General features: G+C 49.8%; 9 protein-coding genes across 9 annotated transcripts; 5 read left to right on the forward strand and 4 right to left on the reverse strand.

The window, feature by feature from the left end:
- Nucleotides 1–640: 640 nt before the first annotated feature.
- JCM6883_000050 (uncharacterized protein) lies at nt 641–4,525 on the forward strand (the record flags this gene model as incomplete). The annotated part of the gene is made up of 16 exons (XM_076633990.1): nt 641–859; nt 940–1,389; nt 1,447–1,564; nt 1,625–1,761; nt 1,824–1,970; nt 2,034–2,119; nt 2,194–2,481; nt 2,547–2,608; nt 2,669–2,795; nt 2,852–2,962; nt 3,031–3,139; nt 3,207–3,283; nt 3,357–3,809; nt 3,882–4,095; nt 4,183–4,227; nt 4,319–4,525. 16 exons carry the CDS (start codon nt 641–643, stop codon nt 4,523–4,525), a joined length of 2,850 nt encoding a protein of 949 aa, XP_076485991.1.
- A 381-nt stretch (nt 4,526–4,906) lies between these two features.
- On the reverse strand, nt 4,907–7,243 carry TMA64 (Tma64p; the record flags this gene model as incomplete). The annotated part of the gene is made up of 6 exons (XM_076633991.1): nt 4,907–5,001; nt 5,108–5,170; nt 5,262–5,342; nt 5,453–6,548; nt 6,613–6,800; nt 6,868–7,243. 6 exons carry the CDS (start codon nt 7,241–7,243, stop codon nt 4,907–4,909), a joined length of 1,899 nt encoding a protein of 632 aa, XP_076485992.1.
- A 223-nt stretch (nt 7,244–7,466) lies between these two features.
- VPS35 (retromer subunit VPS35) lies at nt 7,467–11,124 on the forward strand (the record flags this gene model as incomplete). The annotated part of the gene is made up of 7 exons (XM_076633992.1): nt 7,467–7,589; nt 7,669–8,385; nt 8,475–9,011; nt 9,090–9,764; nt 9,833–10,384; nt 10,481–10,630; nt 10,708–11,124. 7 exons carry the CDS (start codon nt 7,467–7,469, stop codon nt 11,122–11,124), a joined length of 3,171 nt encoding a protein of 1,056 aa, XP_076485993.1.
- A 219-nt stretch (nt 11,125–11,343) lies between these two features.
- Nucleotides 11,344–14,677, reverse strand: JCM6883_000053 (uncharacterized protein; the record flags this gene model as incomplete). Its single annotated transcript, XM_076633993.1, has 8 exons — nt 11,344–11,412; nt 11,476–11,718; nt 11,811–12,552; nt 12,634–12,714; nt 12,789–12,916; nt 12,994–13,576; nt 13,635–14,454; nt 14,518–14,677. 8 exons carry the CDS (start codon nt 14,675–14,677, stop codon nt 11,344–11,346), a joined length of 2,826 nt encoding a protein of 941 aa, XP_076485994.1.
- Nucleotides 14,678–14,778: 101 nt separating this feature from the next.
- On the forward strand, nt 14,779–15,136 carry JCM6883_000054 (uncharacterized protein; the record flags this gene model as incomplete). Its single annotated transcript, XM_076633994.1, has 2 exons — nt 14,779–14,839; nt 14,919–15,136. The coding sequence occupies 2 exons, from the start codon at nt 14,779–14,781 to the stop codon at nt 15,134–15,136; spliced, it is 279 nt and encodes a 92-aa protein (XP_076485995.1).
- Nucleotides 15,137–15,518: 382 nt separating this feature from the next.
- On the reverse strand, nt 15,519–17,157 carry JCM6883_000055 (SDR family NAD(P)-dependent oxidoreductase; the record flags this gene model as incomplete). Its single annotated transcript, XM_076633995.1, has 10 exons — nt 15,519–15,640; nt 15,707–15,851; nt 15,936–15,978; nt 16,077–16,146; nt 16,224–16,305; nt 16,378–16,464; nt 16,526–16,533; nt 16,605–16,642; nt 16,780–16,976; nt 17,053–17,157. 10 exons carry the CDS (start codon nt 17,155–17,157, stop codon nt 15,519–15,521), a joined length of 897 nt encoding a protein of 298 aa, XP_076485996.1.
- Nucleotides 17,158–17,540: 383 nt separating this feature from the next.
- JCM6883_000056 (PDGFA associated 1 family protein) lies at nt 17,541–20,579 on the reverse strand (the record flags this gene model as incomplete). The annotated part of the gene is made up of 8 exons (XM_076633996.1): nt 17,541–17,599; nt 17,679–17,830; nt 17,907–18,344; nt 18,450–18,500; nt 18,586–18,659; nt 19,484–19,519; nt 19,590–20,264; nt 20,331–20,579. 8 exons carry the CDS (start codon nt 20,577–20,579, stop codon nt 17,541–17,543), a joined length of 1,734 nt encoding a protein of 577 aa, XP_076485997.1.
- Nucleotides 20,580–21,373: 794 nt separating this feature from the next.
- Nucleotides 21,374–23,731, forward strand: JCM6883_000057 (copper fist DNA-binding domain-containing protein; the record flags this gene model as incomplete). The annotated part of the gene is made up of 3 exons (XM_076633997.1): nt 21,374–21,420; nt 21,501–21,649; nt 21,708–23,731. The coding sequence occupies 3 exons, from the start codon at nt 21,374–21,376 to the stop codon at nt 23,729–23,731; spliced, it is 2,220 nt and encodes a 739-aa protein (XP_076485998.1).
- A 237-nt stretch (nt 23,732–23,968) lies between these two features.
- JCM6883_000058 (SDR family NAD(P)-dependent oxidoreductase) lies at nt 23,969–25,570 on the forward strand (the record flags this gene model as incomplete). Its single annotated transcript, XM_076633998.1, has 10 exons — nt 23,969–24,064; nt 24,141–24,337; nt 24,480–24,517; nt 24,581–24,588; nt 24,657–24,743; nt 24,819–24,900; nt 24,963–25,032; nt 25,094–25,212; nt 25,282–25,347; nt 25,449–25,570. 10 exons carry the CDS (start codon nt 23,969–23,971, stop codon nt 25,568–25,570), a joined length of 885 nt encoding a protein of 294 aa, XP_076485999.1.
- Between the last annotated feature and the right edge of the window lie 699 nt (nt 25,571–26,269).

Raw genomic sequence — 26,269 nt, forward strand, 5'->3', positions numbered from 1 at the left:
GCTGAGTGGGGCTTGAGCTGAATCGTGTTGGGATGATTCTGTAGGAGCTTTCTTACCGACGAAACGTACCAATGGAGTTTCAACTTCAGAACTCTTACAACGCAGTACGTCCTCCACTTTCTCTCTCTAACAGCTGATCTCAGATAACTGACACTCCTCGTGGTCGTCGTTTTTCAGTCGTCGAGTGTTACCGCGAAGGAGAATACGATGGGAAATTGAGAAAGATTGGACATCCCGAATTGTGCTCTCGACAAGGTAGTGAAGCTGGAACTGGGTATGGATCGATCAGGAAAGAATAGTTGGACGCTCGATTCACGAGTAACGAGTTGAGCGGGTTGGAATAAGTGTTAGTGCTCTCAGCTCTCGATCTGATAGATTCGATTTTTTGATTCGATTTTTTTGTCCTTTCTTTCAGTTCTTTCTTTTCCTGTAGTTATTCTTCGCGTTTAAGTTTGATTCGCAAGGCAGTATACTTTCCAGTCACATACAGTAGCTTGCAGTACAGTATGACGGTAAAGTTCGGAAAACGATTCCCTTATCGCGAACGGCATCCCTTCTCGAGCTCACCCCTCTTCCCCTCGTGTTCGGGTTCGGATCCCTTCCACTCTCTTCTCTCTCTTCTCCTCACACTCTACTCACGATGCTACGATTCAGACCACCCACAAGACAGATCAGAACATTCTCGACGACACGACGAATCGAAGCGATTCTCGGAATCAGGAAGGAGGATCCAGCGAGAACTTATGAAAGGAGAGCTCCTTTGTGTCCTGATTCATTTGGTCAACTCATCAAAGAGGGTCATGAGGTCGTTGTAGAGAAGAGTGGGAAACGAATCTATCGGGATCAAAGTTATCAACGAGTTGAGTACTAGTCCTCTCCCATCCCACTTCCTCGATCTCCCTCGTTTCTTTCAGCTGATCAGACCATGACGTTCCTAAGGTGGGAGCTAAACTCGTCAATACACTCGATTCAACTCTCTGTGACGTCGTCGTAGGAGTTAAAGAACCACTCCCATCGAACCTCGTCCCCTCACCTAGAACTACTCATCTCGGTTTCTTCCACACTCACAAAGGACAAGCCTACAACCTTCCCCTTCTCTCCCAACTCCTCAAATCAGAGTCGACTATCATCGATTACGAGTTACTCATGGATCGAGAAGGAACGGGAGGGAAACGTACGGTAGGGTTTGGGAAATTGGCAGGGTTTTCGGGAATGGCGGATGGAGTAGCTCAATTGGGGACCAAGTTACTCGCGAGTAAAGGAAGTGCGACTCCATTCTTGAACCTAGAGAGACCTTTACAGGCGGGAACGGTAGAGAGAGTAGAGGAGGGGTTGAGAGAGTGTGCGAAGAGGATTAAGGAGGAAGGGATTGAGAAAGAAGCGGGACCTGTAAGTCTTCTCTACCGCTTCAGTGGAATTACACTGACAGAGGAAGGAAGATAACAGATTATCATCACGCTTTCCGGGAGGGGTAAAGTAGGAGAAGGAGCGAAACGAGTTCTCGATCAACTCGACGTGAAATGGGTCAAGGATCACGAACTCCAGAGACTTTCGAGTGATCCTAGTGAGCTTATCATCTCTCCCTCAGCCTCGAGAACAAAGCTTAGAGATTTGACGCGCACAGAAACGGATACGAGAAGAATCTACGCTTGTCACCTCGAATTACAAGATTATCTCGTTCATCGCGAAAAAGGGAAACCTTTCTCTCGTGAAGAGTATCGGGAACATCCAGAACGTTACGAATCGACCTTCCACGAAAAGGTATCTCTCAATTTCCTGTCTCGTAGCTTAGACAACACTAATTTTCTCTTCGATTTCTCTAGACTGCTCCCTACACGACCCTCTTCCTCAATGGCGGCTTCTTCTCGAAAGGTTGTCCTCTCCTACTTTCGACGAGACAACTAGCGGATCTACAATCGAACCCGAATAGTCGACTAGTATCGATCGTTGACGTTTCTTGCGATTTTGACGTGAGCTCGTTTCTCCTCTCCTCTCTGAACTCTACCTCACTAAGTTTCCGTGGTCGATGACAGGGAGCTCTCGAGTTCGTTACTTCTGCCACCACTCTCGACGACCCGATCATCCAATTCGATGCCGTTACGAACACTTTTCAACGAGAGTGAGTTTCCCCTCATTCGGTTTCGTTTCTCGTCTCTGCCTCACTCAGCCAGCTCACCTTGTATTCTCCTTAAGTCCTGCTCGTCGAGGGACCCAAATCTCGAGCGTCGAAATCCTCCCGAGTGCACTCCCACTCGACGCAACGAAAGATTTCTCCTCCTCCCTCCTTCCTTACATTCGACAACTCCTCGAATTCCCTTCGAAATCAACACCAGAATTGCAGGCCGCGCTGGAGAGAGCTACGCTAGCGAAGGGAGGAAAGTTGGAGGGGAAACATGAATGGTTGTATGGATTGTTGGAAGGGAACCTGAAAGAGGAGACCGGAAGGAGGAGGAGGAAACGTGCGGTTGTGCTTGGAGCTGGGTGAATGAGAGAGAACTCGCTTCATTAGGTTCACCTACTGACTGCGTAGTTCCCTTCATTTGCAGTCTAGTAGCTGGTCCAGCCGTGAGGACGCTCGCGAGTCAGAAGAATCTCGAGGTCATTGTCGGTGAGTTTCTTCCGTCAACTCATCCCTCTCATTCGTCATCTGACACGTCTGTTGCAACAGCGAGTAACGATCTTCCCGCTGCCGAGTCCCTCGCGAAGAACTACGAGAACGTTTCCGCTTCAAGACTCGACGCTTCGAACGAAACTGAATTGAGAGAATTGATCGCAAACGCCGATGTCGTAGTGAGGTGAGTTTTTCTTCGACTCACCTATTAGTACGGTAAGTTGAACCCGAAGCCCACAGTCTGTTACCTGCTCCGATGCACGTCAAGGTCGCGAACCTCTGCATCGACAACAAAACTTCACTCGTCACGGCTTCTTACACTTCTCCTGAAATGGCCGCTCTCCATGACAAGTGAGCGCTCTGTTTCCTCATCCTCTACTGATGTATCGGTACTGATCAGGAGAATATTGCGTTCATAGAGCGAAAGAAGCCGGTATCGTTCTCTTGAACGAGCTTGGACTCGATCCTGGAATCGATCATTGTTCAGCTGCAGCTTTGATCGAAGAGGCGAGATCTACTGGGAACGAAGTGAGTGTTCCACTTCGATGCGCCAGAGAGACAGACGTTGATCTTCGAGCTCTCGAAAAATCTTAAGATCGTTTCGTTCGTTTCATTCTGCGGAGGTCTACCGGACCCATCCCTTTCCTCCGGTCCTCTAGGCTACAAATTCTCGTTAGTCGTCGTCTCTCTCAACTATCCCTCACTCACTCGCCCTCACTAACCTCTTTCTCACTCGTTCGTCTAGTTGGTCCCCTCGAGGAGTCCTCACGGCCGCTTTGAATTCCGCTCAATTCCGACTCGATTCGAATCCCATTTCGATCCCCGGTCCTTCCCTCCTCCAACAAGGGTTCTCGTCCGTTCCGATCCTGAGAGGGTTCAACCTTGAAGGAATCGCGAATCGTGATTCTTTAGCCTATCTTCCTCAGTACGATTTACCAAGTGACTTGCCGACGATTTTGAGGGGAACTCTGAGGTACCCGGGGTTCTCGAGATTGGTTGATGCGTTTAAGAAGATTGGGTTACTCGACGTGGAGAAACTCGAGAGGCCGATTGAGAGTTGGGGAGAACTGGTCGATAAGTGTCTTGGGAAACGAGGATTCGAGGTGAATGATTCGGAAACGAGGGAACAAGCTCTGTCGACTCTGTTCGGAGAGGAGGATCCCAAGTTAGTTAGGGACGTTCTAGAGACCCTCAATGAGTGAGTTCGGATCCGTCTTGAGCTGTTCAGCGCAGTCCGTGCTCGAGCTGAGGGTTTGCCGAGTTCTCACAGGCTCGCTTTACTCCCCTCCTCCTCTTCTCCTTCGATTTCTCTACCTCCCCTCCCTCTCGAACCCACCGCACCTATCGACCTCCTCTCCCTCATCTTATCGCACCAACTCGCCTATGGTCCCAACGAAAGAGACCTCGTGATCCTCCATCACGAACTCACAACTCGTTCGAAAGAAACGGGTGAATCAGAATTGTTCACTTCGACTTTAGTACAGGTAAATTTCATCTTTGTCTCTCTATGAATCAGTCCTCTGGAGAGCTTTTGTCTAGGCTAACGAGCTGACCCATGCTGTGGGGTTTAGTATGGAACGGATCAAGAATCAGCAATGGCTCTAACAGTCGGTACCGTCCGTCCCTTTCTTCTCTCTCTCCTCCTCTCCCTCTCTCCCTCTCCAGCGTTCTCTACCTCTCACTGACACTCTGAATTGAGGTGTGTAGCCAATCGCCCTCGGAGCGCTCCTTATTCTCGAAGGAACCCTCCTCTCTGACTCTGGAAGAGGAATTGTTTCGCCTACGAACCCAAAAGTGTGGAAACCTTTACTCCGTCAACTCGAGGCGAATGGGATTAGATCGGTCGAGAAGAGGAAGAAGGGGAGTAGCGGGATGTTGAGGAGCTTGAAGGAGCAATTGAAGGGGAGATCCTAGGTCGAGGTTCGGTTTTTTCTTTTCTCTGAGATATGCAGGCTTAGCAGCGTGTTTCTTCGTTTTTGATTGAGTCTGTATATGTATACTTCTTTGGCTCGTAAACTTGTCTCTTTCTTCTCCTTGCAAATAGACACTCTTTCTCTGAATCCAAAGATGGGACGAGCTCAGTTCGAAGAACTTGCTCAAGAGAAGAAAAGTTCCGAGGTCGCTCTTGCAACAGTTCGTCACTGGCTCGCGATGGGGCATAACGTCAAGGATTTGCAGCTGCAGAATAACGAAATGCGAAGAACCAAAAACTGAAAAGACTTTCCCCTTCCTCCTCAAGTTCTCGCCTTTCTCCCTCCCTCGTAATCCGTGAGTATCGGCGACATATTACAGATCCTACTTCTTCGATTTCGACATATCCACCTCTATAAACCTTTTCGGTACGCCAAATTTTTGAGTCAATAAAGTCATGATTAATTTATCATGAGTACCTAGTACATGCATCGTCAACCCCGACGAAATCAGCTCTTTTGCGTGATTCCTCTCGGAACAGGAGCAGAGGGAGATGAGAGATGGGAGATGGGAGGTTAATTGTACCTTGACACATGATTTCAACTTTTGGGGTTTGATGTTTTTTAGCGGAACCCGCTAGGGGTTGAACTACCACCACATCCAAACACCATCATCATGAGCGATGTTGTCCAGCTTGACTTTCTAACGAGAGAAAGGAAGAAAATGGGAGGGAGCTTACTGGAGACAGAACTCGCCGATTTGTGTTTCAAATCTTCTGCCAATTCTTCAGTTTTCACTAAATCGTTCCATCCTTCATGACCTACAACCCTCCCATCATCCAATCCTCATCAGTTCCTCTCAACTGTCTCCACTATACAGAGAGAGAGAGAGAGAGAGAGAGAGAGAGAGAGAAAAGAAGGGAAAGCTCACCTGAGATTAAAGTCACTTGTCTCTTTCCCACATTCTTAATCGCGACTTTAATAACCGGTGGTTTCCCCTTCTGTACACTCTCCTCCTCTCCCTTACTACCTCCTCCTCTCGAGAACCCCCAATACTCTGTCCAAAGTCCCGAATTCGAAACGATCCTCTTGAATCCCTCATCTTTCGTCATTACTCCCTCCTTCCACTCTGTCACACTCTCTCCCTTTCGGAGAAGCAAGTTCACGAGGAGTTCTTGATGCGAAAGATCTTCGAGTGATAGAGACGTGGAAGGGACGAGGAGGAAATGTTTTTGAGAGTTTTGGTGTACGAGATGATGGGAAGTGAGGTAGGAAAGGAAGAGGGATTTGATTGTGCCGTAGGAATAGAGATCGCAAGAAGGTTTGGGATGGGTTGATGAGGGAAGGAGGGAAAGGAATTGTTTTAGACTCGAGGAAGAAGGTTTATAATATTCATTCACTGTTACTCTCCCTCCCGCTTCTCCTCCTCCTCCTGTAGCAGCTGTTGTTTCTCCTCCCGTTGAAGTTGTTTCTGCGTTATTCTTCTCCTTCTCCGCGGCGGCTTCCGCCATCCCGACAGTCCTGTAAGATCGAACGTTCGCAACATCCTCATGTTCCCTATTCCCATTAATCACGATCCATTCCCCTCTAACTTCCTTCGCACTGACCCAACCCCGTTTCACGGCATACTTGATCAATCCACTCAATTTCTTGTAACTTGATTTTTTGAGATCCACCGTTGAATGCGACGGAGGAGAAGCGGGACGAGAGGGAAGGACGTGGGAGGAATAGAAGGAGGATAAAGGGAGTGGGTAGGAGGAAGAGGGAAGGACCGAGATCGAGAGGAGAAGGGAAGTGTGGAGGATTTGATCGACTTGAGTGGGAGTCAATTCGGCGGAAGAAGGCTCAGAGGAAGAGGAAGGAGCGGAGAGTGAGGTCGAGGCGAGTTGGGAGGAGAGAGAGTCGGTTTGGGCTTGTGATGGAGCAGCAGGAGCAGGAGCAGAGGAAGTGGAAGTGGAAGTGGAAGAAGCGACAGAGGGAACAGTTTTCGATCCAGATTCCCACAAATGATCACCTCTAGCATGCAACTATCTCTCTCCCCTTATCAGCTATCCTTCTCTACTCACTCTAGAGAGCAAAAGGGAAACGTACGGTAATCACAGCTTTCCCCTTTCTATCCTCCGAGTTTTTCAGTAATTCTTCTTTCCCACTCGCTAATTGTCCAACCGCAACCACTCTTTCCGGTTCATTATACACTACTACTGCTACCAGATCTCCTTGCTTCAGTGTCTCGGGGAGAGCTTGAAGGGAGCGTTGAGAAACTCCAGCAGTGAATAAAGCTGCTCGAGAAAAATCCAAAACTCAGGATCAATTCCCCTTCTCTCCTCGAGCGAGAGAGGGACTGACCGGAACCGGATGTTAGGTTCTCTACGACTTCCCTTGCCGTTTCCAACCTCGGTAACAAAGTGTTCCCCTCTCCCATCAGTAAATTAAACGTATAAATCGTCGGAACCAACAATCCCTCATTTCCTTTCCCGATTCTAAAGAATCTCGGATCCGTCATAGTAGTCCCGTTCTCTCCTCCTGATGGAGAAGCATAATAGATCGTTACGGGTTCATCTAGATGAGTCGTAGCTTTTCCAGAGAGGGAACCGTCCGGGAGAAGTAACTTGAGGGAATCCTTGGAGAGGAGAAAGAGTTCGGATAGTTCGGAACGAAGCTTGCGGAGGTCGGAGGAACGGATTGGGGTCGTTGTCTTTGAGGTGTAGGGGCGTTTGAACATGATGAGATGGAGGAGAAGAGGGAGAGAGAGGGGAAACCGATGAGAGAGATTCGCTTCTTACTCCTCACCACAACCCTCGCAATTCGAGGACAGCACTCGACAGACCACCTAGGCAGCCTCTCTCAATACAGCCAGACAATTCGAGACACCCCTTTCCCCCAGTTCGATTCGAATCAAAGAAGAGGAAGATCGTCATCATCTCTCATCGACAGTTGAGGAGAGAATGGCACCCACAGCAGCAGCAGCAGCAGCAGGTTCAATCGCTCCTTCGATCGAAGAAGGTAAACTCTTATCCGAAGCGCTCGCGACCGTTCATACTCAACTCGTACAATTGAAACGATGTCTCGTCAGTCCCCACTTCCAATCAATCTCCCTCCCATCATCTCACTGTGACTGACCCCCTGTTCGTTACGATGAGAGAATAGGATTCCGATCAAATCATGGATGCCTTGAAAGCCGCTTCAACAATGCTCGCCGAATTACGTACCTCCTCTCTCTCTCCTAAACAATACTACGAACTCTACATGTCCGTCTTCGATGCGCTTCGACACCTCTCCTCCTACCTCTACGACGCGCACATTTCAGGGAAACATCACCTGGCGGATTTGTACGAGTTGGTTCAATATGCAGGGAACATTGTACCGAGGTTGTATTTAATGATTACGGTTGGAACGGTTTATATGAGTATAGAAGGGAGTCCGAAAGGGGAGATTATGAAGGATATGATGGAGATGACTAGAGGGGTACAACATCCCACTCGAGGATTATTCCTTCGTCATTATCTCTCGGGAATGACGAGGGATCATTTACCGATTGGAACCGACGACGACGACAACGACGAGGGAGGAGGACTGAGTGGGGGTTTGAAGGATTCAATCGGATTCGTATTGACGAATTTTATCGAGATGAATAAACTCTGGGTTCGATTACAACACCAAGGACTCTCCCGCGACAAGGAACGGAGGGAACTCGAACGTCGTGAACTCAGGATCCTAGTGGGAACGAATTTGGTTAGACTGAGTCAGTTGGAAGGAGTGGGGTTGGAGGTTTATAAAGGAACGATTTTACCGAGTGTGTTGGAACAGGTCGTTAATTGTAAAGATACGATCGCGCAGGAATATCTCATGGAAGTAGTTATACAGGTACGCTGTCCCATCTCCCACCCCTTCCTGACTCTCCCTACTCTCGGAGCGAGTGAGACTAAATGAGTAATGAGAGAGTGATTGAACAGGTCTTTACGGATGATTTCCACCTCCGAACTCTCTCCCCTTTCCTTTCCGCGACGGCTCAACTCCACCCAAAAGTAAACATTAAATCGATCGTCATAGCTCTCATTGATCGACTCGCGAGTTACGCGGCTAGGGAAGCCGAGAATGAATCACCGGAAGAGAGAGCGAGGGAAGAAGAAGAACAGGCGAAGAAGTTGTTGGTCGGAGTGAGGAAACAGAGGGAGAGACAGAGATTGGAGAAAGAAGCGAGGGAACTCAATCAACGATTCAAGAACTCGGCGACGATTGAGGGAACGAGTGTTGCGGGAGTAGAGGAGGAGGAGACGGAAGGTTGGGGTGCGGCAGTAAACGTTTTACCTCCTGGTCAATCATCGATCGAAGGAGGAGAGGATGATGGGAAGATTGATGGACAAACCCCGAGATTAGTAGAAAAGAATGGGAATGGGATTGGAGAAGGTACGGGGAAGAAGTATCGAGGAATTCCCGAAGATGTTAAACTGTTTGAAGTCTTCTGGGCTCAAGTCGTAAATCTCATCAAAGTCAGTTCCTCTTCATCACTTTCCCATTCTCTCTCTCTGTGGGAAGTCACTCACACTCGTCGCTTCGTTGTGATTTAGGCAAGACCTGATCTCTCTATTCAAGACGTAACAGCCCTTCTCGTTTCACTCGCGAACCTCTCTTTATCCTGTTACCCTTCCCACCTCTCCTACATCGACCAAGTTCTCTCCTTCGCGTTATCCCAATCCCAACTCTCTCTCTCTTCCTCCTCAGCTCCCGACTTGCATCACCCGACGACCACCTCGAACTTACTCTCTCTCCTGCTCGCTCCGATTCAAAATTATTCGACGGTACTCACTTTACTCGCTTTACCGAGTTATTCGAAATTGTTGAAAGTTCAACCTTACGCGACGAGGAGAAGTATTAGTCATGCGATTATAGCGAACGTTTTGAGGAATGAAACGACGATTGATTCGATCGAGGATGTCGAAGGAATTTTGGATTTATGTCATGTGTTGGTCAAGGATCAGAAGGATCGTCCTACTCCTGGTGGACGACTCGGCGGCTCAACATCGGGTGCAATGGATCGATCGCTTTCAGGAGGAGGAGGAGGAGGAGGAGGGGGATACGTTCCGCAGTATGGACAAGGAGGTAGTTATGGATCAGCTTTGGGACAGCAACAAATGATGAGAAACAACGGAGGGTATGAGAGGGAAGAAATGGCAGAGGAACAAGGATGGATCGCGAGGATGGTACATTTGTTTAAATCGAAAGATTTGGATACTCAATTCGCTGTAAGTCTCCTCATCGCTTTCTATCTTTCCTGTGAGTTACTGACGAGGAGATGAATATGACGGAGTAGTTACTTCAAACTGCACGAAAAGAATTCTCAGAAGGAGGAGATCGAATTCGTTGGACCTTCCCTCCTTTAATCGTCTCCGCAATCAAGCTCTCTCGTCGTTACAAGCATTCACGACATTCCTTCGACCCTACGACTTGGGATTCCAAAGTTTCAACCTTGTTCAAATTCATTCATCAAGCGACTTCGATCCTCTACAACAAAGTCGAATCCTCCTCCGACATTTGTCTCCGACTCTACCTCCTCTCTCTCTCGGCAGCCGATGAGACCGGTCTCGAAGAATTAGCTTATGAATTCGCGGTTCAAGCGTTCACGATTTACGAAGAATCGATTTCGGAATCTCGAGCGCAATTGCAGGCGATCACGAAGATTATTCAGACGTTGCAAGGGACGAGAGTGTTCGGGGAAGATAATTACGATACTTTGATCACGAAGGCGGCGTTACATGGTGCGAAATTGTTGAAGAAGGGTCAACAGGCGACGGCGGTAGCGATGGCGAGTCATTTGTGGTGGCAGGTTGATAGTCCGCCGAGGGAACAAGGGGAGAACGATAAAGTGAGTCTCATCACTCTCTCTCTCTCTCTCTCGAGACTGATTGGAAAAGAAGAAAATGCGAGAAACTGATGCAAGTTGTGGATTGGATGGATGTAGCCTCCGTATCGAGATGGGAAACGAGTACTCGAATGTTTACAGAAAGCCTTGAGAATCGCTACTTCCTCGATCGATGAATTGACGAGCGTTCAATTGTATTGTGACGCGTTGGATCAATACCTTTATTACTTTGAACGGGGTGTAGAAGCTGTACGTTTTCCCCATTCCTCTCTTTTCTCCCTCTCTCTCTCTTTCCTCAGTAGCTGACACTCGTGGCACGTGCTCAGATCTCGGCGAAACATATCAATTCCTTAGTCGAATTAATCACCTCAAACCTCGATTCCCTTCCTCCCTCTTCCACGTCCTCAAATCCTCAACACTCCCTCTCCCTCTCTCAATCTCAATCGTCTCAACAACAACAACCCTTCGAACGACACCCGCCTTCGACCTCCGGTGCAACTTCGGGTTTGATCGAAGGACTAAACACTCGAGAAGCCGTTTTGAAGCATTTCAAGAATACTTTGATGTATATTCAAGGGAGGAAATTAGGTAGAGGGAATGGGTTAGATCATTCGATCACCGCTGCTGAAGAAGGAACAGGAGAAGGTGGGGGAGAAGGAGGGGAGATGGAACAGATTCAGAGGTTGTATAGAGACGTCGAAGTGCAAGGGGTGTTACTCAAATTAGGAGGAGGAGGGCAGTAAAGGGTTCTCGTCGTTCTTTCTCGGTTTCTCGTTCTTTCGCTGTCTTCTAGTAAACTTTCTGTTTGTTTCTGTTTGTGTTTGTGTGATGTGACAAAGTTGTTTCTTTTCCTCTCCTTGACTAGTCAGAGAGAGAGAGCTGGAGACGAGTACGAGATTGCGAGAGAGAAGAGAAAGAGCTGATAGAAAGATACAACAACGGATAATTCGAGAGAAGAGAAATTAAGAAAGGTCTTGCGATGCAGTAAGTTGAGGAGTACCCGATTTCGACCGAAGAGGAGGAACCGGAAGCTGAAGAGACTGAGTCGTCAGCAACGCCGAAAAAACACAATCTCAAGAATGATGATGACTTACCTTGATTCGTTCACTCGGTCCTCCTTCGATGAAGAGATCGTCGTCGCTCTCTTCGTCGTTCACGATTGCCTGTACGGCCGTCGATGTAGAAGCTTGAAGAGGTTTCGAGACGAGTTTTTGGATCTGTTTCTTCTTTCCCTTCTTCGCGACGGTTTCGGGATCGATATCAACTCCAGAAACGACTCTCGAGCCTGGAGGAGCAGTCAATTTGATCGCTTGTCGGACTCCACCTTCGAGTGCGAGCTGAAAACCGGGAAAGAGTATGAAAGAAGGATCAGTTATCGACCTTTCAGCGAGAAAGAATCAGAGGCGAGGAGAAGATGAGCAGTACGCACTCGTTGTTGAAGAGTCTCGTCGTCATCTTGATCCTTCGCAGCATCTCCTGATCCGGAGCGAAGAGTCGGATTGTACCCGATCATCCTCACCGCTTCACTCGAAAAGACTTTCCTCCTCTCCTTCTTCTTCTTTCGGTCTTTCGACCCGTTATCCTCTCCATCCCCCTCATCGCTACTGCTGTCGCTGGTAACTTCATCCTTTCTCCGTTTCTTCTGTTTCTGCTTGTCGCCGCCGTTCTTCTCACTTTCTTTTTCCTCTCGTTCCCTCTCCTTCTTCTTCCTCTCCCTCTCCCTCTCCCTCGCGACTCTCAAATATTCCCCGCCCACACTCTCTCCTTTATCCCTCTTCCCCAATTCTTTCAATTCTTTCCTCCCCCTCTCTCGATCCATCTTCTCCCTTTCCTTCTTTTTCTTCTCCTCACTGACTACGGGTCCATCCCTCACTCCCGGAATGAAACCCCCCGAGCCGCGGGATACGGGCAAACCGATTCCTCCAGCCGTGAGAGCGGAGAGGTCGGAGGTCTTCGTTCGAGTTCCAGATACGATTCCGGCACTAGAACGGGAGCCACCAGAGATGTAGGTCGTGTGACCTTGGACCATGACCGAGGAGGAGGAAGGGCCGTCGAGTGGAAGAGGTTTCTTGCGCGAGGAAGAAGAGGAGGAGGAACCGGGGTGAGAGGAGCGAAGAGAGTTTTTCAGTTTGGAGAGATCGATCGAGGCGGTTTGTTTCAATGAGGCGGTACTGTTCAGCTCCGAGGTCGATTTAGTCACCGCGCTTGAGCAATAGGGGACTCGAGGGATAGACGGGTAAGGTGGGACTCACTTTCCGAAAGTTTCAGCTCGACCCATCCCAGTTCTCGAAACGGCCAAATGAACGTGGTATTGACATTTCGAACCCACTCGACTGTTCGATTCGAGTCTACCCATCAGCCGACCAGTCTCTCTCGAGAGACGGGATGAGGAAGAAAGAGGACGAACGCATCAACCCAACTATTGCATTTCTTCCCATCGGATTTCTTGATCGTGTCGCAGAACGTTAGGTCTTTAGCTCGACCGAGGACGACCATCGAGTCGGCTGAGATGGGTTTCAAGGTATGAGGTCGACCCTTTTCGCAGAAAGGAAGAAGGAAAACGAGATCAGTTTCGTTCTGTGTCAATACAGAGAATGGGAAGTTGAGCTCACTTGACTATAAGGTAAGAATGCTGGATTAATGATCGCGACAACAGCTCCTGGACTCTCCTTCCAATACTTCTCATAAGCTCCTCCGCTTTGTCCTTTATAAATCGGGATCTCGTTCCCCTCCTCATCGAACCCAGTATCCGTCGAATCCGCCTCGATCAACATTACGTTCAATTGACCCGTCCCTGAAGCCGCACTAGATTCCGTCGATAAATCGATCAACTCGAATCGAATGTATCGTTGTTTCTTCTGTTTCTTGTTTTTTCGTAACGTGAATTCTTCCTCTAAAGGTTTCGCATCGGTTGGTAAAACTTCTTTCATCAAGGGATCTTGTTTCTCTTTGAATCGTTCTCGTCGTTTGATTTGTTCAGGGGTTTCTTTGACTGGTTCGGAAAGAGGATTCGAGTTGAGGAATCGGATTTCGTCTTTCCAGGCGAGGACTCCAATAATGACGAAATCTGCATCGACATCGATGTGTACTTGACGACGAGTATCGATACGAGCGAGGGAGTAGATCTGGGAAGGAGTGAGGCGGTAGCGATCGGAGAGGAGAGCTTGGACTTGGGTGTGTGAGATGATACGTTCTCTGTGACGAACGGCTCACTTCAGTCTAACTTCGATGCTGAGGAGAGAGAAGCTCGTACCGTAGTTTGATTCCACTGTTCGGCTCGATGCGCTCGAAGTTTGGATCGTTTCTCGGAGGATCAAAGTCGATCGGACCCATCTCGAGCTCTTCAATTACCGTCCCATCCTTGTTCCTCTTTCGCTTGTTGTTGCTAGGTCCATCTGTGATGTCGAGACTGTCGTCTGAGTCTCCTTCTTCTTCCTCGGGCGATTCTTTCCGACGTCTTCTTTCCACGATCGTCTCTTTCTCCTTCCCCTTCTCTGGCACTGAGTGGTTCGACTTCGGTCGACTCATAGCCGACACACTGGGTTTAACATCCCTCATAACCTCGTCCTCCGACGACTTTCCGCCGACTTTCTTCGAAGAATCCTTGATTTTCGCTTTCACTTTCATATCCGTTTCTTTCCTCGCCCTCATCAGCCCTTCCAGCTCACTCTCTTTCCTCTCCACATTCGTCGTCGTCTTTGCCGATGAGGGAGGTAGGGAGAACCCAGTAGAACGTTGTGCAGTCCTCTGTCGTCTCAATTGATCGAGTTTTGAACTTTCTTGTTCAGTCTGTAATTTCGCCAAGAAGGATTTCGCTGTTGATCTCCACAGCAGGTCTTCATCAGTCCTCCGAGTCTTGACGAATAGAGATGAGGAGAGAGTGGACGAACGAATAGCGGATTCGTGAGAAGCGAATTTACTTTCCGGTTTCTCTTTCCTTGTGACCGATATTGACGCTTCCGGTTTGAAGATTGATAGTGGAAGAGGTGGTGGAGGTCCTAGGAGGGTCGAATCAAAGTATCCAGCACCTCCTCTCGAGGTTGAGGTTGAATCAAGTTTCGCTCGTTTCTTCCCTGCAAGTCTCCTTACTCAGTTAATTGATCGGTTCGCGCGCTGATGATGCGGAAGAGGCTCACGAGGAGAAGGACTATCAGCAACGAGTAACTTTGATTGGGATTGTTCCAGTCGTTCTTGGTCGAGTTGGGCGAGTCGTTGTTTCTCCTTCTTCCGTGCGAGTTTCGCTTCGAGTTCCGCGACCGCTTGTTCATCGAATGGTGAACTCGATCTGCCCGTCATCTGAGTGAGTCGAAGTCGAGGTCAAGTGATGAGTAGAGAATCAAGTCGCGAGATCGCGTTGGATTCACTTCTGTCTCTCACACTCGTCACTCTCGAGAGAAATGCTCGAATCAGTTCGTAGTCGACAAACCTGGGGATTCCTGATCCTAACCGTTCTACCCGGTACGCGATTCCCCTTCTTCTCTCTCTCCTCTCCTTTTTCATCTCTCATCTCTGATCTCTCCTCTCTTCCCGTCTCTAGCTTCCGCCGGGATAGGGTACTGCCTCCGTTCGAGACAGGATCAACATCTACTCGAATCAGTGACGCCAGAAACGGCTCCTACGGTAGAATCAACGAGAATCGTTAGGGAAAAGATTGAAATGTTGAGAAAGAGGGAAGCGAGGTTGGAATTGGAGGAGAAGGAGTTGCAGACAAAATTAGATAGGTTCAGAGCGGAACAACAAAGGGAGGGGAAATGAGACGAGGGCGAGATGAAGCGTGACGAGTTCGCGAATGAAAACTTGACGACGCCGTGAGTTTCCTTCTGAGAATAAGAAGAAGCATCCTTCTGATTTTCTGAGGCTCGCGCAGACTATACTCTCCCTGGGGCCCGAGTGTCAGCGCTCTCGATACCCTCGGCTGAAGGAGCTAGACGGAAGACGGAACGGATGCCTCCCCTCTAGAAGTGCTGAGCGTAGTCACAAGCAGACACGGGCAAGCAGACCCGAACTTGTTGTTGTACACTCTCGATGATCACTTGACACCCACCCACTTAGAAGTACTGCAAACTTATTTCAGACATCATCACAACTAAGAACTGAAAACACCCTCGATCTCACTCTCGAGCCGAGAGCTCTACGCCTAGATCCCTCGTCCACCAGTGACCTCGAGCGTGTGACCACTGATATAAGACGCCAACGGCGACGCGAGGAACAGAACCGCTTTAGCTGCCTCTTCCGGAGATCCAGGTCGTCCAAGCGGAACTATTATCACCAATCTCTGATCAGCTGTGCCTATCTCGCTCAGGAGTGTGTGAAGAAAGGACTCACTGTCAGGTACTCGGTCCCCATCCGTTTGAGCTCCTTTACCTCGTCCGGGAATACCAAGGGCGACTTTCTCCCCATTCGGTAGAGTGATCGCTTCTCCCAACTCTTTCGCAGCCGTTAGACGAGTAGTGATGTATCCGAACGCTACCTATAGCGCAGGATCGGAGAGTCAGTACGCGGTCACATCATTTGTTTCATGTTTTTCGCGAGTTTGGAAGAAGATTGTGCTCACTGTATTGGCTCGTACACCGAACGCTCCCCATTCTTTAGCGATACTGTTCGCGCATGTACTCAGGAGAGAGTCAGAAAGTGTGAAAGGGGAGGAGAAAGGACTGGAAGGAGGGTGAAGGGAAGGGAAAGAGGAAGGACGAACGTCTTGGTGAAACCGACGACTCCAGCTTTCGCGGTTGCGTAATTAGCTTGTCCAACGTTACCGTGAAGACCTTTAGTTAAGCACAGACTTCTGTCAGCCCTCGAGTGCCGAGAAGAAAGGGATGGCGTAGTTTTGAGCTTGTCTTACCAGAAGTAGAGGAAACGTTGACAATAGACTTGTTCTTGGCTAAATCTTCGGGTTTCTTGCCTCGCATATAAGGTGCGGCTTCCTATGGAGAGAGTGCTCGCGAGTGAACACGCCGTTTCGAGGGAGGAAAAAGGTGAACGAGCTGCGAACTCACTCGAACGATCCTGAACGGAGCCACACAGTGCACTTCGAGGATTAGACGGAAGACGTCGTCGGAAGTCGTGTGGAGCATCTTGTCGAACTGGAACATCAACAATCATGAATTAGCAAGAACCAACGAATTCGAAAGTATGCCGACGAACAGTGAAACCTGGCGAACGATAGAGAGGGTCAGCACAACTGAAACGAAGGGTAGGAGCTCAGAGGAAAGAATCGGCTCACCGGCGTTGTTAATGATGTGGTTGATGGATCCGAAAGCTCTGCGAAAGAGAAAGTGAAAACGAAACCCCGTTAGTTCGCTCGCCCGCAAGGTTCTCCCTCGACGACCGCCTCCCTTGACACCGCCTCGCACCTCACCATGCTACGAATGGTCAGAAGGAAACGAACTTGAGCTCACTTTACGGTCTCGTCGATCAATTTCTTCGCAAACCCATCCGAAGTAACATCTCCACTGACCGCGATCGCTTCTCCTCCATTCTTCTTGATCTCATCTACGACTAGTTGAGCTTTCTTCTCGTCGAGATCCGAGACGACAACCTTTGATCCCTCTTGGGCGAAGAGGAGAGCCGTAGCTTTCCCGATTCCTTGTGCTGCCTATGAACGTCGTTTCACTCTTACGTCTCAGCTTCGTCCCAGGGGCTTGAAGGGCAAAGGGACACAGAGTACTGACCCCAGTGACGATGGAAACTTCTCCGGCAAGGAGACCTTTCGGATGAGATCCCGAAGCGGGACCAAGTTGTTTAGTTACGGCGGATAGACGGGCAGAGGCAGACATAGTTGGTGAGTGTCGTGTGTAGTGGGAGAAAGAGAGGGAACGAGTTTCTCCTCAAGATTCTTCGCGTCGGTTCAGGGAGTTGAAGAAAGCCGAATCAACTTTTTAGCGGGGATAGTCAGCCAAATTGACCGTCGCTTTCTAGCATTAGATCCGGTTAGATGTGCAGTAGTGTGACCCGAGCGAGCGCTCTCTTGTAGTCCTCAGCTTTGGGAATCGCTCCCCGAAAACCGCAAAACTCGCTTCGAATCCAATCCGTCAAAGAGGAAAATCCCAAATTGCTGCGACAAGATGATCTATACACGTACACACACAAGGATGCGAGGGCGAAGCGAGGAGAGGTACAACGAGCTGCGGCAGGCGACAATCCAAAGAAACGAAAACTATCATTTTGCGATCTTCCTTCCGCTCTTCGCTAGAGCAGCAGTTCTCGCTGCCTCCTTGTCTACAGAGACACGAACACACAGCCAGAGAACGTCAGTCAATTCTCGAGCACAACGTACGAATGACCTGGGTGAACTCACCGGCAGCTTCCTTGTCCTTCGCCGCTTTCTGAGCTTCACGTTGTTTCCGGATCGCCGCTAACCGTGCCATATCTTTCTTGGCTTCATCCGTCTTTCCTGCAGCGTGTAAAGCCATGTACCGTTCCCTAGCAGCAGCTTTCTCTTTCTCTTCCCTTCAATCGATCGTCGAGAACCTACCAGCATCAGCAACTATCTGACTTGCGATGAGTAGGATGGACCAAGACTGACCTTTCCCGTCGGCTCATTTGTACCGGTGCACCCTTGTTGAGGTTCTTAGGACTGTCGCTCGAAGAAACGGGTTTCTTTTCAACCTTTTTCGCTTCCCTCAATCTCGCAATCTCTTCCGGAGTCTTCACAACCTTCCTCTCTCCTAGTCCCCTGCCACTTGACGGTGCCGACGTCGAAGGAACAGAAGGGGGAGGAGCCGAAGAAGTCGAAGCTAGGTTCGTCCCACCTAAACTCTTCGCCAGTTCTTCCTCCTCTTTCGCTTCTTCCTCTTTCGTTTTCGGTTTCGATTTCTTACTGATCGTGCCTCCAAATCCGTCACTCTCATCTCCACTCTCTTCGTCCGAATCGTCCGAGTCGTCTTCAGAAGAGGAATCTTTCGTGTTGTCGAGAGAGAAAGGGTTATCGTTCTCTTCCGGTTCTCGGAAATCACGTCCAGCTCTGTGGAACGTTCGCGAGCTGTCAGTTTCGTCTGCAGCCTGGAATTCGAAGCTTGCGATAGCTAGGTCGAAGGGAGTTCGATTGTGCGAGATTCAGGTAACTTACGATCTCCCACCTCCTCCTCGCTTTGCTCTCGCAGCTTTCCAGTCTCGTACCCTATCAACGAGTATCGAGCGACGATCAGTCGCATAGCTCTGAGGGGTGACAGATGTGGGAGAAGTGGGATGAAGAGGAGACTCACATCTTATGGGAGTTCGCTTGTGTAGATCGCTTTCTAATAGGTTGTTGAGTAGAACTAGGTGTGTAGCTTGACTGCTGCGCGTTCCGGTCGAGTGTCGAGATTGATCAAGGAGCGAATGTTCGGACGCTTCTCTCTTTCTCTTCTACCATTCACTTACCGAATCGTAAGTCACCAGATTACCTTCGAAGACCTTAAAGATGCTCGAGACTAGTCAAACGAGATCCCGATCAACCACTCCTTCCCTCTCCTCCGCTCTCCTTCCCTCTCCTTCCCTCTTCTTCCCTCTCCAGGACACTTTGACTCTTTTTTTTTGCACGCTCCCGAAATCCCTTCGATCCGCTCTTCCAAGCTGAAGGGATTCATTCGGCACTACTTCTCTTCCTTTCGAGGGGGAGAGGTAGTGATTAAGAGAAGATGCTAGATTCAAGGGATCTCGTTTGACAGTTTCGAAGTCTTTTTTAAAGGACATGCAGTTTGCTGATAGAGTAGTATCCTAAATCACAGGACTCGCTCGACAAACCTTCAAGGTATGAACAAGGAAAGCGAAGGAACTTGGGAGGAGAGGAGAGGGATCAGTCAAGCCTTTTGCGCACGATGGAGAGGATAGCGCTTGACGAGTTTTGCAAGGGCTAGTGACAGGGTCCGTGTAATGACATGAAAAGTAGCAGAAACAGCCAACGCCTTGAGACGATGAAACGAGATGGCGAGAGGGATTTGCAAGAAATGGATAGCTCAATCTCCATGATCCCTACTGCGTCTCCAGGACGCGAGTCGTGCCCCTTCGTTGACGGGGCTGGTACGGCCTCGCTGCTGCAATCCCCATTAACTTGATGAACGCGAGTCGTCTGAGGATCAGTTGACTCTGGCGAAATCATGAAAAGGAGAATCCGTCGCTCACTTCGGTATCCGACAGATGACTGTCGATCAGGAGTGGCTACAAGGGACGAAGAGATCCTCAATCAGTACGCCGAATCAAACGTTTCCTATGAAAGGTAGCGACTCACCTGGAGCAGTCGAGAGGCAACTTGAAGAGAATTGAAAATCGCATTCGCGAATTCGTCCTTCGTTCCTCCAAGTTGGATCCTCCCCAGCATTGCGCGGTTGTAGATCGTGACACTGACCGAAAACGCAAGGCGGTTCAAATTCGTGCTTTGCGTCTCTGACCTGAACGCTTGGACAAGGAAGGTAATGGCTTGACGATATTCCGATTCCTCCGGGAGCTGTAAGTGAAGGTTCACAGCCTCGTTGTGCGTCAATCCCAAGTTGGCTCGATCGGTAGCTTGCTGCGTATTGACGAGAGCGTAGACGATCAGGAAGCTCCATAAGAGGGAAGGGGTTTCACTAGGGGGACCGGCGGGAGTGAGATCGAATTGATAGATCGTATGAACCGCTCGGAGGAGTTGGAGTAAGCCATTGGCGTAGGTTACACCGGAAAGAGTGGAAACCCGAAAAAGTTGTGAGAGTCGAATAGCAATTAGACCCTTGCAGAGTTGAATATGCTCAACTTTTGGTCGATTTCCATCGAGTACTTTCCACAACTGCGTGGAGAGACTGTGAGCTCGTATCGCTCGGAGAGAATGGGCTTGGATGAGCTTCACCTGGAGACTGTTGTCACGACTATTTCCTTTCCCACTCTGCCATTCCGCTTCGAGTGCAAAGTACGAGGTCAATTCCTTGCGCTAGATCATGGCGAAATCGTTTTTGAATCAGTAGATGGGCAGCGGTTGATAAAAGACCTGACTCACTACCAGAGAAGGATCGATTTCGACTCCCAACAAGAGGAAATGGAGGAAGTCCGGCAAGTGTTCGGGATCCGCGACGTCGAAAGCATCGAGCACGAGCCTGGTCATTGCTGGTATGCCTGATAATCCGAACGTCATTCCATCATGTTGTCCCGACGAGATCGCAGCTCGCGATGCCTGTTGCGTCAAAGAGATAGCGGACGTGGTCGACCGAGGCGGAGCCGAGTTCCCGCCGTGGTGTTGGCTGGACATTGAGTCGTCCGATTCGAATGTCGAAGACTGGCCAAGAAGGAAAGGAGAGAGAGCCTCGAAATTTCGCGACTTGGAAACCGGGTCGAGCGCCTGTGTCGCCGCGGGAACTCCGACGAACGATCACCGTACTTAGTTCGTAACGCCGACATACGGAGACTCGGAGACACAGCCTCATTCGAATCTCCGCGTAGTCAATGAAGAGGTTCGAGCAGGGAAAACACGAACGACTTGAATGAATTGAGACGCCTCCCTGCTTCTTCCCTCTAGGCTCTAGCTGGCTGGCTGTACGTATTAGGCAAGTTCAGTACGACCATGAGAGCGAGAGACTCGGAGCATGGCCGGGAGAAAACAGCTGAATGATGATTCGATGGAGAGACAGATACTGAGCTAGAGCGACGGACGGGGACGCCTTGCGTGAATTAACGCAGGTCCGTACGTGTCAGCAGATCACGAAGAACAAGAGCGGCCGTTTGGAAGGGAGACAAGCGTGCAATCCTTCTCCTCCCTCCCTTTCTCCTTCTCCAATTCGCTCTCGAACTCGACTTCACAGGAAAACTCGTCCCTCTCCTTCAATAGGGGGACCTCAAGCCCTCTAGTGGTCCTACGACCCCTTCACCTCTCTCTCTCTCTTCGTCCTCGACGGTCATGGCGCTTCACTAGATCGAACTAGATCTCAATTCGAAGATCGGTCAACTCGAACCCCTCCCCTCCCTCTCCTCGAGCGTTGAGTATACGCGACTCGACCAACTGTACATCTACTACCTCGACGCCCTCGACAGAAGAACTCGCTAGCCATGTTGATCGAAGGGATTAAATTTAGTTGCGCTTCGTGCATCAAGGGGTATCTACTGTTCCCTTATTTCATTCTCTTGCTAGGCTAATGAGCTTTCCGCCTCGTAACCAACTACCCTTGATACACAGCCATCGACAAGCTTCGTGCGCACACGGAGACAGAGAACTGTTTGAAGTAAAGAAGAGAGGGAGACCGGTAACGGCGTGCGAGACGTGTAGGCAATCGAGGAAGGAATCGAATTCGCACAAAACTTGCACTCATTGTGTCAAAGTCGATGGTCAGTTCATTCGCTCCTCGTTCTCGCCAAGTATCGTTCTCATTCGATTGTGTTGCAGCTCTCGAACCCGATCTCGTACGCTCTCTACCGAATGGAGCTTCCGACCCAGCTTCGATGGCACTCGTTCGTCGAGCATCTTCAGTTCGATCTCGTTCCTCTGCTTCTTCCGCCCCAAACCACCCTCCCTTACCTGATCTCAAGTTGGAGGAAGAGGACCTCGCAACGGTAGGACGCAAGAAGAGTGTCAGTAAATCCCGTCGCAAAGATTCGAAAACGGCGAAAGATCCTCACGACCTCTCTCACGGTCACTCTGCTCACCATTCGACTCACCAATCGTCTCAATTCTCTCCTTACCCTGCGATACACTCTCACTCTCCCGCGCATCCTCCTCTACCCGTCCCTTCTCACTCGAAACCTCTCAACAACAATGACAATTCTCATTCTCCCGTTTCTCCTCAACCCATCTCCACCGCCGATCTCGCTTCGGCATTCTTCTTTCGCGATTTCGATAAACTTGAAGCGACATCTTCTTCGGCATCTTCTTCAGGCCCGCCTCGACCCGACAGCGCGATCAGCAACAGCGCGGCGAGTCTCGAAAGTAGCGAAGGAGCAGAATCTCCCGAGTTCAAGGAACCTCTTCGGCGTCCGTCGAATTCGAAAGATCACCCTCCTCCTCCCGTCGTCACCGTGAGGCCGGTCAAAGAACGAAAGAGGAGTGGATTGGCGCAAATGTATGGAGCAGAAGAAGAGGAAGAGCAAGAACACAGGGAGAAGGAAGAGGAGAAGCCACGACCAAGAGTTCGAGATGCTCGACTCGAAATCAAGAAGGAAACGACGATTACGACCGACAATCATTATTTCCCGACAACTTTTAGCGATTACGCTTCGACTCCTTGGGAAAACTTTAGCGAGAACTCGAGCAATAACTACAATCGACCTCCTCCACCCGAATCCTCTACGTTCTCTCTCCCCTCGTGCGATTACGCCGTTCCTCGACAATACGTTCTTCCGATGGCCGAATATTCTTCGACTGCTCCTTCCGCCTATTCTGCCTACTCCGGTTACACCCCACCTCTCGAACGCACTACTTCCTACTCGGTCGAAGGAGAAGAAGAAGATCCCCTCGGAGCGTTGTCCGAATTACAACCTCAACAAACTGATCTCGACATTCTCGAATGGATCTCGACAATCGCTCCTCTCCCTCCTTCTTCGACTCCTGTCTCTAACGTCAATGGTGACGCTTCCTCCCACGCGCCTACTTCGGTGCCTTCGTTCGATTGGACCGTTCCAACCTCGACAACTTCCTATCCTGAACCTCCTCCTTCTTCCGTCGGAGTCGCCTCGTCGGATTTCGCTGGACTCGTCCTCTCTCCTTCTGGCGAATTCGAATCGTCGTCGAAATCTGCTTCTTTCCCTCTCCCACTCCCTCCGAGCGACGCATCTTCATCGATTCCTGCCGCGTCTTCTTCTTCTTCAACCTCTCACTCGTTCTCGCAATCCCAATCTCAATCTCAGTCTCAGGATGATCAATCTTTCTACTTTCCCGATTTCAACCAATCTCGAGAAGCGGTCCCGAATCCTCAAAACTCGAACTCGAATCCTCCTCCTCCATCTTTCGATTCGGGAGATATTCACCTCGAACGATACGGGATCGACGAGTCGTACTTCGCGAGATTAGGATCGTTTGAACCTACGGCGACTCCTACTTCGACTCCAGTTCACGAGGCTTTGGCGGGATGGGAGAAGAGAATCGAACAAACGAAAGGGTTGATGATGCAAGAATTCGGAGAGAGATTGAACGAACAACAACGTCAAGGGGGAGGAGGAGGCGAAAGTGACCAAGTCAGCTGGGGAGAATGGTCAGGGCCGGGACAAGGGGGGAATCAGCAGATGAGTAGCGGAGAGGAAGAAGAGTTTTTGAATCGGGAAATTCGAGATTTCGTTACGGGCAAGAGTCGGGAAGCGGTAGTCGATAGTAGTGACGATAGTGGGAGTAGGGAAAGGGTTCGTCAACAGGTTGATGAACGGAATAGTGGCGCAGAGGGAGATAACGAGTGGTGGTTAAAGTTGAACGCAGTTTGATCTGACCTTTTTATGTACGACTAATAATCATCGCTTTGAATAACATACTCTCGCTCACTATTATTTCGACGGGTTCTTTGATCGCGGAAGAACAGTTTAAGCGAGAAAACTCTGCGAGCGAACCGGCTTGCGAAGAACCTCGGAAGGAAGAGTAACCGGACAAGACGTGTTTCTTTTCCTTTCTCTCCAACCGGTTATTCTTCTCCTTCTCCTGTACTCTACCTTCAACTAGCAAGAATGTCTTCATTTTCAGCTCAACAACGTCTTCAAGCCGTCTCGTCCTCTCTCTTCTCGAAAGGTCTGCTCGCCGGAGAAGTCGCTATCATTACCGGTGTAAGTTTCCGTTCAGTCTCCTCCTACACTCTACCTACCGCCCAGAGCTGACTCCTTGTCTGTTCTATGAGGTCAGGCTGCTCAAGGTATCGGACGAGAAACTGCCCTCCTCTTCGCAAAGGAAGGAGCGAAGGTAGTCGTTTCCGACTTGGACCCTGCGAAAGCTCAACTAGTCGTCGATGAGATCAAGAAGAACGGCGGAGAGGCGATCGTCGTCGGTGGAGATGTTACCGCAGAAAGTTTCGCAAAGAATTTGATCCAGGAGACTGTCAAGTGAGTCGATCGGACATCTTCTGGATCTTATCGGGGCGCAAGAGTCTGTGCGGACGGGCGAGACGACGCTCATTGATCAGAATCGGAGTGAAGGAACGTCTGAAAACTGATTTTACTTTTTGGTCCTTTCCTTCGTTCGCAGAGCTTTCGGCGGCATCAACCACATCGTCAACAATGCCGGTGCGTTTATCCTCTTTCCTTACTACAATTCGACCACTTGCTGACGAGTGCCTTGCCTTGCAGGTTTCACTGTTCGTCGCTCGTCTCTTCCAGTCGTTTCTGAGAACAAGTCACTGATAGGAATTCCGTCATCGAACAGTTCGACAAGATGCTGCACACGATGACCGACGAAGGTTACCGACTCATGATGGAAGTTCACTGCGTTGCACCCTTCAAAATCGTTCGTGTACGTCGCGAATTCCTCATCTTCCCCTCGTTCGAAACGGTAGCTGATCTGGAGTTCTCCCCGTCCCGGTTGTAGGAAGCTGCTCCTTATATGCGCGGTAAGAAACCGGAAGATGTTAAGAAGAATAAGAGTATCATCTCCGTCTCTTCAGTAGCTGGTAAGGGACATCTTCGCTGACTTCAGCCTGAAACCGAGCTGACTCTCTGTCTTGTGGATTAGGTCTTCACGGTAACGTCGGTCAAGCCAACTATGCTACCGCAAAGGCTGGTGTCACTGGATTCACCAAAACGTGAGCTTTTCCTCTATTCCCTTTGCCCTTCCGTCTCACTGACCACTCTCCGCCTTCGTAGTATCGCAAAGGAATGGGGAGCATTCGGTGTACGAGCGAACACAGTAGCGTTCGGACATATCCTCACTCGCTTGACACAAGCTAAGGAACTTGGGGAGGCTATCGAAGTTAACGGAAAGAGTGAGCTCAGCCTTTTTCTCTCTGGAGAATCCCCTAACTGACTGAATTTGTCGATTGATCGTCGTCTAGAAATCGCTCTCGGTATCCCAAGTGGTCCCAAAAAGGCTGACAGCAAACCTGAAACTTACCCTCACAGTGCGTTCGGCTTCCTCTCCTTCCCTTTCGCTCGGGCTCTTCTTGGTGCCAAGCGCTACCTTCTATAAGCTAATAGCTGACAAGTCACTCACGTGTCGCAGTCCCTCTCGGTCGACCCGGAACCGCCGAAGACGCTGCGCGAGCAGTCCTCTTCCTCGCTTCTCCTCTATCTTCCTACATCTCCGGTACGACGCTCGAAGTCACTGGAGGAATGGGAATCTAATCGATCATTTGAAAAGGGGTTGCTTAAGCTTGACGGTTGTAGGGAGGTCGTTTCTTGTCGTTTTTTTCGTTCTTACTCTTTGTATCAATTGCAATTGTTTCCCATCTTTGCGCATCGTACTGAGTCGAGCTGTGTACTGTGCCGGCATCGAGAGCAGCTGGTAGCGCGCGAGTGAAGACGCTAGGGAAGGAAGAAAAGTTCGAGATTGCGCACGGTCGCTCAAAATTGGAGAGTGAAAAGGTTGCTCTTCGCCGATGACGGCGACCTTGCGAGCGACAGTCGAGTGGAACGGATTACTGTAGATAGCTGTACAGCGCGACTTGCAAACGCTCACAGACAAAAAAGCTCCTCTCCAAAGAATCGGGGCGGAAATCGCAGATATCGTTCCCTGTGGGAGCTTTGGCTGGACAAGCGCGACGTCGACCAGGACTGAACCAACCAGCAACCGTGTGAGGCAGAAAGTAACTCACCTCGAGCGTAGAGGAAGGAAGAAAGAGCACACGCGCCGAACTGGATTCGAAGCTCACCTTTCCTCACCCGCTCCGACTGCCAGACCGACGAACAGCTTACACACGATACCCTAGACTCTCTTTCACGACCCTGACTTACGACCCAGCTCTTACGACCTTCCTTCCCCCTTCCTTTCTTCCCCTTCTCCTTTCCCACCACCTCGGCATCACCACACGCAGACAGGAACCG

Source organism: Sporobolomyces salmoneus, assembly GCF_050403485.1.
Source record: "Sporobolomyces salmoneus JCM6883 DNA, S_salmoneus_JCM6883_v1_ctg49, whole genome shotgun sequence".
NCBI lineage: Eukaryota > Fungi > Basidiomycota > Microbotryomycetes > Sporidiobolales > Sporidiobolaceae > Sporobolomyces > Sporobolomyces salmoneus.